General features: G+C 31.0%; 2 protein-coding genes across 7 annotated transcripts; both read right to left on the reverse strand.

Moving 5' to 3' along the window:
• Window positions 1–2,275: 2,275 nt before the first annotated feature.
• LOC101496661 (uncharacterized) lies at window positions 2,276–5,456 on the reverse strand. 5 transcript variants are annotated; one of them, XM_012716071.3, is made up of 7 exons: window positions 5,212–5,456; window positions 4,939–5,023; window positions 4,738–4,790; window positions 3,262–3,532; window positions 2,889–2,976; window positions 2,688–2,773; window positions 2,276–2,593 (listed from the first exon to the last, which is right to left on the reverse strand). In XM_012716071.3, the coding sequence occupies exons 2-7, from the start codon at window positions 4,976–4,978 to the stop codon at window positions 2,583–2,585; spliced, it is 549 nt and encodes a 182-aa protein (XP_012571525.1). In that variant the 5' UTR covers window positions 4,979–5,023; window positions 5,212–5,456; the 3' UTR covers window positions 2,276–2,582. The 5 variants fall into 5 exon arrangements, with proteins under 5 accessions (XP_012571525.1, XP_004501332.1, XP_027190857.1 ...); XM_004501275.4 differs by having other exon boundaries at window positions 2,688–2,754; window positions 5,212–5,450; XM_027335056.2 differs by having other exon boundaries at window positions 2,688–2,754; window positions 4,939–5,062; window positions 5,212–5,450.
• Window positions 5,457–6,172: 716 nt separating this feature from the next.
• LOC101496114 (phospholipase D alpha 1-like) lies at window positions 6,173–10,459 on the reverse strand. 2 transcript variants are annotated; one of them, XM_004501274.4, is made up of 5 exons: window positions 10,293–10,459; window positions 10,059–10,197; window positions 9,417–9,503; window positions 7,151–9,017; window positions 6,173–6,783 (listed from the first exon to the last, which is right to left on the reverse strand). In XM_004501274.4, exons 2-5 carry the CDS (start codon window positions 10,158–10,160, stop codon window positions 6,338–6,340), a joined length of 2,502 nt encoding a protein of 833 aa, XP_004501331.1. In that variant the 5' UTR covers window positions 10,161–10,197; window positions 10,293–10,459; the 3' UTR covers window positions 6,173–6,337. The 2 variants fall into 2 exon arrangements, with proteins under 2 accessions (XP_004501331.1, XP_004501330.1); XM_004501273.4 differs by having other exon boundaries at window positions 7,151–9,026; window positions 10,293–10,455.
• Window positions 10,460–10,878: the final 419 nt, after the last annotated feature.

Here is a 10,878-nt window from a genome sequence, read left to right on the forward strand (position 1 = left end):
AAGTAGAACCGCCGCTTGAAGTCACAATCCTTTTACTCTTATTGTACTCGGGTCCATCTCGAATCACACTCGCTCGAACGTATAACCTAAAAATATTTATTAAATGGTTCACAAAAACAACTCTATATTATTACATATTTCAACAACATTTATCTATTTTGCTACAAATTATTAAAATAAGGAGAAAAGAACTTACATCAACCCCTCCTATGTAAACTTTCAATTTGTTTTTGATTTTCAAAGAATCTAACGACGAAACTCATGCATTAAACGTGAAGAAGTAGAGGAATCAGATTCAAACCTATACCTCAACATCTTAAGTGTTTGCTACCATATGAATTATACTAATAAGACAAACATTTCTTTCAATATTCTATATTCTGAATTACACCTTGAGAGCGTTTTGGTCCAATTTGGAGGCTACAAGTCCAACAAGATTCCTCAGTTCTACTCGTGTTGTTTTGTTAAACTCTCTCTTTTTGACTTACTCGTGTGTTATCTTGTTGTTTGACTCCAAGGTGCTTCGCCGATTGTGCTGCCTCCTGTGAACCAACCAACATAATCAGTCAGCAAAACATCCTTTGACACAACACAACAACAACGTGTTGCACCATTCCATCCTCATGCCACCATCTCAACGTCATGCAACATTAATAAATACTTTTTCTTGTCAAAAATAATAATTAACAATTCCTTATATAAAGAAAGGATATAGTCCATATTTTAGATTGAATCATCTTATAATGAGTCAAACTTCAATTATTTTATGACAATAATTGAAACATAAATATTTATAATTAAATCATTTTGTCTAAATCTTGGCTACCATCCGAAGGCGAGAATCACGATTGCTCACTCAAAAGTGGATGAAATATGAGCGTGATCGAGCAAATAAAGTCTAAATCCAACTCTATGTCGAAGGTTTTTGTAAAATAATGCAAAATTATTTATTAAATTTTCATAATCAATTTCATTTAATATTTAGTAGAATTCAAAGCATCACACATAGCCATTTGTTTTATTTAGTTAGTCGATATGAGGCCACTATGAATTGAACTTATGTGAGACCTTTTTTCTTTGAAAATTTTCCCTTGTACCCATTCATTTATCCCTATACCCCAAAAGTAAAGAGAAAATACTAAAATACCCTTATATATATAAATATTTTTTTTTTACTTTCTTCATTTAACATTTCCGGAACAAAAATAACAAGCAAAAAAAAATTTCTGCAAAACTTCTTTCAAGTTTTCCGGTACACAACTTTCACTCCAGAAAACTTGAAAGAAGTTTTCCGGTAGAGAACATCATTTCCGGAAAACTTCAATGTAACATTTTCGAAAACCACCGAAAAACTTCATCCACATGTTTTCCGATAGTTGTTTGATTTTTTTTTTAAATATATTTTTTTATTATATTAGTATTTATTTAATTTTAACTAATTTATAGATCTTGTCATAGAAAGGAGTATTAATCATTAATTATGGTGTATTAATTATGAATTATTATGGTATATTAATAGTGTATTAATTATTGAATGGTGTATTAATTATTAATGGTATATCTATGTGTGTTAATTAATATTTATGATGTGTTAATTATTGACTAATGTATTATCATTTATAAACAAAATCTTTTTGAGAAAGTTTTCTGGAAACACCGCACCGGAAATCTTTGGAATTCTGGTAGTACAATTTTTCACTTCTGTACCGGAAATTTTTTTTAAAGTTTTCCGGTAACAACTTTCTATACCGGAAAACTTGAAAAAAATTTTCCGAAAATAAGGTGTGTACCGAAAATCTTTTTTGTAGTTCTAGAAACGATAAAATTATAAAAAAAAAAAAAAATCTTTGAATTAATAAGAGCATAATTGTCATTTTCAAAAAATTATGGGGTATAGATATAAAAATGGGGGTACAGGAAAAATTTTTCTTTTTCTTTTGGTAAAATAGATTTTTTCTTGAGGCATAAAGTCCTAATTTTAGTTGCTTTTACCTTGGGCCTCTACAACTGCGTCAAATGCAAAAGCAATGCAACTGCATCAAATCCACCGCCAAAAACAGAACAACTTTAAGAAATTCCTTCACTCAGATTTGAGAGTATTCTTATAGCAGCACTTGATGGAAAGCACCAAATATCGATCTACGATCATAAATACAAGTGTCTTTATAGTGATTGTAAGAAAAAGTATCCTAGTGATAACAACACATCTATTGGTTCAGTTAACGATAACATCATTTTTTTTTAAATAGCACTTAGGAGTGAAACTTGCAACAGCTGAAACATGAAATTAACTTAATATTCCCTTTGGTGTGGATGATTTGTCCATAAACAAACTTAATAGAAAATCAGGAAGCATCACACATTTAATGTAATAATCTTACAACATGTAGAAACACCCCAGAAAGATATAACAAAAATAACAAGAGTTACCCCATTTACAAGTTACAACTATCCATTAAACACTAGGAGGATGAATACCAAACCACACCTTCCCTCTCCTGCAAAATCTTAGAGGGGAATAAAAACCTGTTTTTTCATCTCAATCATACATGCCCTCTAGTTCCCATATATCAACAAGAAAATCAACCATTTCCTGTAGCGAAGGATATTACCGTCAGTTACAGTTAGGGAGCATGTATACCAGAATATGCGTAGATGAAAAGACAAGTTAGAATGAAAGAACTTACTCCAAGAGGAATGTGCTGAGGAAAAGGCTTGCTGGTCCCGAGTAGGCTCTCGTAGGTGGCGTTCCAACTGGGGAACATAGTAAATTCTAAATCATGCAATACTATACAAATGATCAAATTGAAAAATCATGCAATACTATACTTGGCTTTTTAATGTTCATTTTACAATAGGCTTCACGCAGAAAGCTTATATTTATTTACCTTATTTTGGGTTCTCCGGCTTGTGTCTGACGCTCAGACCTTCTATTTCCAACCCACTGTTGCCTTGTTTGGTTCCAGAGAAGAAGACCTGCATACAACAAACTTTTATGGCGTTAATACACGCATTTGATTAAGATGCAAGAAAATGTAAAATATAAAACAAGGAATATACTATAAAATCGAAAGAAGAAAACACACAGATCAAAGAAAACCCTAGAAAACTTCAAGTTTCGTAAGCAGAAATCACATATATTTGAAGTGATTCCGTCAAGGTAAAAGAAACAAAATTTAAAAAGAAAATATACAAAGAGAGGGGTGTAATAAACTAAGATAGTGAGACATGTCAAAACATAATAGATAACAGCAAACTTGCCATGATTAACAAATTCTGGAGGATCAGTCTGAATGCCTTCACTACTTTGAGGATCAGAAGAAGGATGGTTTGACATGGCAATCGATGAGACACTCCTCTGAGACTGATTTGCACCATGATCCAATTCAATAGCACTGCTGCTCCAAAAATCTTCTGATCTGTTGTCTTTGTTCATATTTTGGGCTTGAGTGCTTAGTCCCTTAGATGCATCGGCCTCGCCCATTGAAATAATTACAAGAGGTTTTGAAAAACATCCAAGACAACCTCTGCTCTGTTACAAAGCAGGTTTAACCACAAACATGATTAACAAAACCATTAACTATAATTGGTCTACCAGCTTGGACTAAAAGAAGATGACATTGATGACAAAAACTTGAAGTTACCATAAGAATTCCTATTGGTAAAAGCGGGTTTGTACTTTGAATTGACGATAAATATTACATAGATACGTAAAATTTGTATTTGGTCTCTGCCGGGGATATTTCCCTTGGCCAAAACCCAGAAATTTAACAGCCTACTTTGTAGCTATGTTCGCCTGTTGAATATTTCAGTATGATATGTTTGTTGGAGATTTCTCAGACCAATTAACACACTGAAAAATAAGAAATTCCTCTTACAACTACTGCGTCTTTCTCTTTATATATTTTGTTCTTAATCCTCTAGTTCCCAGGGGAAAGGAGCTTTGGTAATCCATAGTTCGTCTGAGAGGTAAGTAAAGTCTACCAAGGATTATTCTAGCCAGAGTTCAAACTCAGGCACGAAACTCATTAACCACTTGAATCCAACCATTTGGTTCCTATGTCTTTCTCTTTTGCACAATAAAAGAATTGGTCTATGTTCTGAATTTAGTTTTTCTATTACAAACTACAGTCAATGGCTACAAATGTTCAACCAGCATAGTAAGTTATCAGTCCCAGTTGAAACTTCCAGCCAGGTATTCATAAACAACTTATTTGATTAAAGTTAAAACCTGTAATCTCATTTTATAACTTTGTTAATAATTATAATTTATTAACCATGTAAGAGGCACAAATTACAAACCCGGTCGGTTCACAATTGAAACCTTGAGAGATGCTCAAAAACAGTTCCTTTGATTTCTATTTCTATTTTTTCAACCGAAATCAACAATACTTAGTAGAAAAATACGTCTAACAGAATGAAAAGACATCTACAAAAATAATAAATTTCGGGAAATTAAATTACACAAAAAAAACCCTTGAAAATTTATTTGTCTTTAACTTCTCCATGGCAAATAGCACAAGAATAACGAACAATAGAACTCCATTAGGTTACCCTTCTCATCAGATCTTATTCTTACAAAAAAAGCAAGCAAAGATTCTAAAATATTATTGTTAAAATAAATAAAAAAAACTTAAAACTACAAAGAAAATACCTTAACTTCCCTAGAAAGATATCAAATCAAATTCATAATTTCCTAAAATTTACAGAACTACAAAATCAACAACACTTCATCACCTTATACAAAGCAACAAGTTCTATGCGTTCCTTTGAGACCGGTGACATTGGATCTTGCATAAACCCAATTTCTCACTCAGTTACTTATAAAAAAAATTTATAATTACTGATATAAAAAAAAAACTTACAAATAATTTTAATTTAATTTTGCACCGAAGAAAAAGAAAATCAATAAATAGAACAAAAAAATTAATTACTCACCCCATGCAAGCGAGAATCTGACAGAGCCAAGGTGGAACATATCCACAGATATGCATTTACAAAACTAAAAAACGAGATCTGTCACCTGAAAATTTTATACACAAGAAGAAAATAATTCAATACCCTGCATGCACAATTTTATAATATTATTACTTTTTTATAAATAAAGAAACTCTCAGAATTTAATAAAGATAATAAAAAAGACAAATTTGAGCAGAATCAAATCAACTAGTTCAGTAAATAAATGTACCAAAAAAAAGAGTAAAAGGGAACCTGAAAGATGACATGATTGGAAAAATTCAATTCCAGTGTTGTTCGTTTGGCGAAATGTTGAAAAGGTTTGGGCTTTGATTGTAATTAGGTGTTGCAATCAAAAGGGTTTGTGCCTTGTTTTGATGGTTTGGATAAGATCGATGGAATTTTGTGTCGATTGCGTTTTATTTTCAGTTTCTTGTCATTTTCATGAGACACTCATTCTACACACTACTCTTTGCCAAGGACTTGTCTTTTGGCTCCTCAATTGAGTTGAGTCATCCATTATAATATTATTTAGAATTTAATATGCATTTAGTTGTTATATAATTTCATAATTTTGTATTTAGTTTCAATCATATTTTTACTTTTAATTTATACAATATTTTATGTCCATCGTTATTGTTAAATCAAATTATACATATTTTTAAATTTTTAAATAGTTTTTAAAAATATGTTTAAAACATTAAAAATATATTTAATATATTTTTTTGGATTAATATTTATTTATTTATTCAACAGCATAAATGTATTTAGTTCTTCTTAAAATTTTCAAAAAAATATTTTGTTTCCATAAAATATGTATAATGTTATTGAAATACAAAATTTAAAATAAATATCATATTTTAATATTTTATGAAAAACAAAATATGACTCCATTGTATTTTATATGTGTCTTATTAAACATTGATAAATTAAACATTGATAAAGTACCAATAAATAAATAAAAAGAAAAAAGAGAACTAAGAACGCCATTAAGTGCATTTTCTCAATTTCAATTTAGATTAGACAAATTTTATTTTTTTGAAGTTAATTAAATTTCTTCTAGTAAAAAAAAGCTGTTTGAATTTCTTTATAAGAAAATCTGGTTGTCATTTAATTTTTTGAACTTTAACTTTATGTTCAAAAAATTTGTAATAGTAGGATTTATGATAAATTTAGGAAAAAGAATATGGAAAAACTTGAAGTTCTATGCGACAAATACATGAAAGATTCCTAAGTAGTAATATTGGTAATTATTTATGTAAATGCAAATTGAATTTATCTCCACTCTCCCCTCCCCCAATAAGTAATTACATGTATAAACTTTATAATGATTTTGTGTGATGGTATGTTGTGGTAGTTAGTTAAAGTAATAAGTTAGTAGCTAGGTAGTGAGAATTGGAGGAAGGTATTCAGTTTTGGAACCAAGAATCCTAGCCTTAGTATCAGGAAAATATACAAATCCTGGAAGGGTTGTTATGTCTCCATTGTTAGCAACTCGTATTGGATATCTCATTAAATGTTGAAATGGTATGTATTCATCAAATGTATCATCTGAGTATATGTCCCAATTGGTGTCAGCAAGACGGTTCACTAGCTTTATGCATTTTAAACTTTCTGGATTATCAAAGCAGCTTGTATCACCAAGATCACCAAGGTGCTCATACCATAGTGCACGTCTAAATCCATATATTTGTCCTTTTGGTGGCTTATTGTATGATGATATATGTTGTGGTTGAAATGCACCTATTGCAATTTCAGTGTCCCTAGCACCATCCATTGATCTTTGGTTTATGTTGGCTGAACCAATTATTATGTATTCATCATCAACTGAATCAAGCAAAACAAAATTATCACAAGAACTTGTTAGTTTGTTACCAAATAAGAACTTGTTTGGTTTTGTGGTGACAAAAATTGATTCTGTAAAATTCATTTTAGATAAAAATGAGCTGAATAAAATGATTTATGTTTGTATACATTTATGTAAAAGTGAATTGAATAATAAATTTTGAGCTAAAAGATGAATTATAGAACTAAAAGCTACAAATTTTAGCATATGATAAATTTTGAAGACAAAAGTAACTCTACTCGAATAAAATCAATCATATCAAAATCATTTTTATAAGTATGATCAAACAGAAATATTGAAGTGTGTCAGACAATGTAACTAAAATAAGTGATATGTTGGATTGCTTACCTATCATCATTTTGGCATGAACATATATCATGAATCTCCTTGAATTTTGTGCTCTACTATAATCAGTACCAGGTTCTGGTGCTTCTGTAGGAGTATATTCATTATCTTTCTTACCTTCTCTATTTCCAAGGCAAAAAAATGTCAAGTAATCTCTTGGGTTGGCTCTGATCCCTTTTCTTCTAAGGGCTTCAGCTATATCAGAATACATCATCTCCATAGTCCTTCTTTGCCAATCCAATATTGCTTGAACTGAAGCACTTTCAGGTATACCTTCTGGCCACATTGGAATCACAATGTACACAGAAAATCTCTCTCCTGCTTCAATTTTGCTAACAATCTTCAATGACAGTTCCTTTGGTATAAGATGCAAAGCACCAATGTCTTCAACTTTGATATTATTTGCTTGCCAACCATATGAACTACCTAGGAAGTACTGGTTTTCAATGTAGATGAAGTTTTTCGCTCGACGAATAGCGTTTATATAACCATCTTGAATACTTCTATCAATGATGTTATCTTTTCCACTAACAAGACCTTTTTCAGCAGCTTCTCTTGGATCTTGAGGGAAGCCAAAAGCAGCACCACCATCAATGGACCTAAACAACTGAACATTCCATGAGCTGTTTCCATTCATTGCTTCGACATTCGATACACGATCAAGATTATATTCTTCAATCATATTTGAAGGAAGTGGAAATTGCTTCCCAACTTGTTTCTCCCATCTTTGCTCAAAATTGCACAAAACATCCCATGCAATAGGCCCTTCTAGCTTACAATGAATATCATGCCATGGTTCTCTAGGACCACCTTTTTTAATAGAAGCACTTGGGAAATTTGGTTGATGAAAATCATCATGATGGATTGTACCCAATGTTGAAAACAAAGGATGTTCCATTGTATCATATCTTCCATCACAAAGATCAATCCCACCAACAAAACTTGTGATAGTTCTTTTCTTCAATTGTGTAGAACCAACAATTTTACTGTCAAGAATTATAGTCTTTTGGTGATGAGTGAACATTGTTGAAACTTCAAAACCTTGAACTATGCTTCTTCCAGCGCCGGGATTACGCGGACACAAAACACAATGCACATTTGTGTTTTTAAAGTACTCACCAGTTTCTTGATCACGAGTTGCCATCAAGCCATCTTTCTTTAAATCAGGAACTGAAGTTCTGTCATCCCAAACAAGCATAAGAACATTAACACCTTCATTAGCTTTTGCCTTAAGCAATTCTCCAAGTGTTGCACTAGTTTTTGTTGACTTATTTGGGTCCCTTATTAAGGTTATTTCAGTGTCAACAGACCAACCAGTTATGCAAATAAAATGTTTAGCATCCATAATAGCATTGTAAATATCTTCCCAACATTTTCTAGGCTCATAATGTTCTGCTCCATCCAATTGAATAGATGGAACAGAACCATCTTGAACGTGTGCATCTTGGTATAGAGTAACTTGACAATTAGTATTTTGTTTGAAGAAAGTGTGAGGAACTCCTTGAAATCCTAAACTCTTTATACCTTGAGACCAATTTGGATCATTTTTGACACTTAAGAATTGCATTTGAACATGGATTTTGGAACCACCTTGTATTGGACGATGATTCTCATCTAGTATTTGAGCCCATGTGTTCAATGTGTTGACTTTTATAACTTGTTCAACAGGAACATAAGCTCTTCCAATTAGAGTTGCACCAATTGGGTTATCTTGTTTGACAGTGAACACAATATTGGAGATTGAATGAGCAGAGTAAATGTGAAATTTCTCATTCCATTTTGGGTTGAAAGGTTGATCATTTAACATTCTAGTTCTTCCAACCCTTGCTTTGTCTAGATCAACTGTTGCATAGAGACCCTTCCCTACAAGCTGTGAAACCTTTTTTACATGTTATGTTAGGTGTTATAATTATAAAGGGAACTTTATGTTACATAGTCAAAAAGTCTTAGAACACCAACATTAGTTCAAAAGAATAAAGATACAAAAACACGAAAGAAAAACGACATGATGATTTTTTAAGATAGAGTCCGACCAATTGTACTTACGTCTTCGACGTTTTTATTATGATTTAAGATTAGAGTTTACGGTGTACAATTTGTATTTAAATACTACTGTCTAGATTACAACATTACCTCTGAACTATACTACTTGAGCGACTTGCCGATTTATTACTAATTATGAGCATACCCACAAAAAGTTTTTTATATAAAATAATTAAAATCTCAAATAGGATGAAGCAAGAGAGAGATATGTGAAGATGTAAGATACCTCAGGTTGGCATTGGCTTTGGCATTGACACAACAAAAAACTCTTGAGTTGGGATACAATTTTCTTCCCCACGCTTGTACATGTTCCCTTATTTACAAAATATATGAAACCATAAATTAATGAACAAATACACATAATAAGAGTTTAGATAACCATTTTTTCTCTTTCTCTAGAGACTAATCTGTAGTATAATGCAATTTAGACTTGACATATACAAAAATATAAGTTCACATGTTTGATGACAAATTCTTTGGAAAAAAGGAATAGTTTTAATAAATATCATGGAAATTTTAACTTTTAATTTGAGTGATTAAACAATTTAACTAAGCGATCCTAAATATTTAGAAAGCTACTCTTAACATTTTATGTTTCTAGAAAACCATAGTTTTGTCTAGACGTGTACTTCTCAGTTTATGTAGCAGGAAAAAAAAAAGAATTTCTAAATATTAATCACATAAATGTTTTATGTATAAATTATTTCTATATTAAAAGATAAAATAAAATCTAAATATTTTCTTGTATAAAAGTGATAAGACATTTTCATGAATTTCCCAAAAAGTATTACAATAAATAAGGTAAAATAATTCAATCAAAAGAGACATATACATAGTGGTGGTTGCAATTAAAGGCTCACACACACACCTTGTTGCAGAGATCAAAATTGGCGCATCCAGTAAGAGGAGTTTGTAGTATATCGACCTCATATATAGTCACATCAAGCCTCCCGTGCAGTAAGTGCAACATGACGTAGTTATATATTTACTTTATGTGTTTATTTTCTCTACAATGAAAACAAGTGTCAATTCATACATATGCATTATGCAATAATTAATGTAGCATAATTTATGGAAGGACACATGTAGTAAGAGTACTTACATGGAAATGATCCTTGTGATGAAGGACATAGTTTGATTTGAATAGGCACATTTATTTATAGATGTGCAAGGAAAGGGGAGAGAATCTGATCCATATAAATTTTGTGTTAAACTCTCATGTCAAGCAAGAGATGTTTATAAGACATTATAAGTTCTAAGGGAGATTCCATGAATCAGTTCCCAACTTAACTTTCAAGGAAGTGCTATTCTGCTACAAACAACCAATTCATATACCCTTAAGTTTTTGTACCGAACTCTCTAATCACTAGCACCCTTATTCAGCCTCTGCTGATAGACCAATAATACATACTTCAATTTCTTTTTAAAGTACAATATGACCCCAAAATATATATGGGACAAAAGTTCACCCTATACTACAGGGCCTAAAAAAAAATCCAAAATTTAGAAACATAATAAAATTTCAGGTAAAAAAAGACTCATATTTTTTGAAAAAAGATAAATAGAATTAAATTTTCGATATTATTTTAAAAAAAATTATTTTATATTATTAATATTATTTATAATTAAAATAAAATATTTTTTGTAATTTTTAATACTTATTTCTATTAAGAACCCAATTTTTTAAA

Source organism: Cicer arietinum, chromosome 5 (assembly GCF_000331145.2).
Source record: "Cicer arietinum cultivar CDC Frontier isolate Library 1 chromosome 5, Cicar.CDCFrontier_v2.0, whole genome shotgun sequence".
Classification (NCBI taxonomy): Eukaryota; Viridiplantae; Streptophyta; class Magnoliopsida; order Fabales; family Fabaceae; genus Cicer; species Cicer arietinum.

Bases quoted from the DNA above. Each gene is read 5' to 3' on its own strand.
- LOC101496661 (XM_004501275.4), bottom strand. From the start codon at position 4,978: ATGTTCCACCTTGGCTCTGTCAGATTCTCGCTTGCATGGG. The intron at 4,791-4,938 runs GTGAGTAATTAA...GGTTTATGCAAG, and splicing joins CAGATTCTCGCTTGCATGGG to ATCCAATGTCACCGGTCTCA. The intron at 2,755-2,888 runs GTAAATAAATAT...TATGTTCCCCAG, and splicing joins GCCGGAGAACCCAAAATAAG to TTGGAACGCCACCTACGAGA.
- LOC101496114 (XM_004501273.4), bottom strand. From the start codon at position 10,160: ATGTTGCACTTACTGCACGGGAGGCTTGATGTGACTATATATGAGGTC. The intron at 9,504-10,058 runs GTGTGTGTGTGA...TTTGTAAATAAG, and splicing joins ATTTTGATCTCTGCAACAAG to GGAACATGTACAAGCGTGGG. The intron at 9,027-9,416 runs GTATCTTACATC...CATGTAAAAAAG, and splicing joins AAAGCCAATGCCAACCTGAG to GTTTCACAGCTTGTAGGGAA.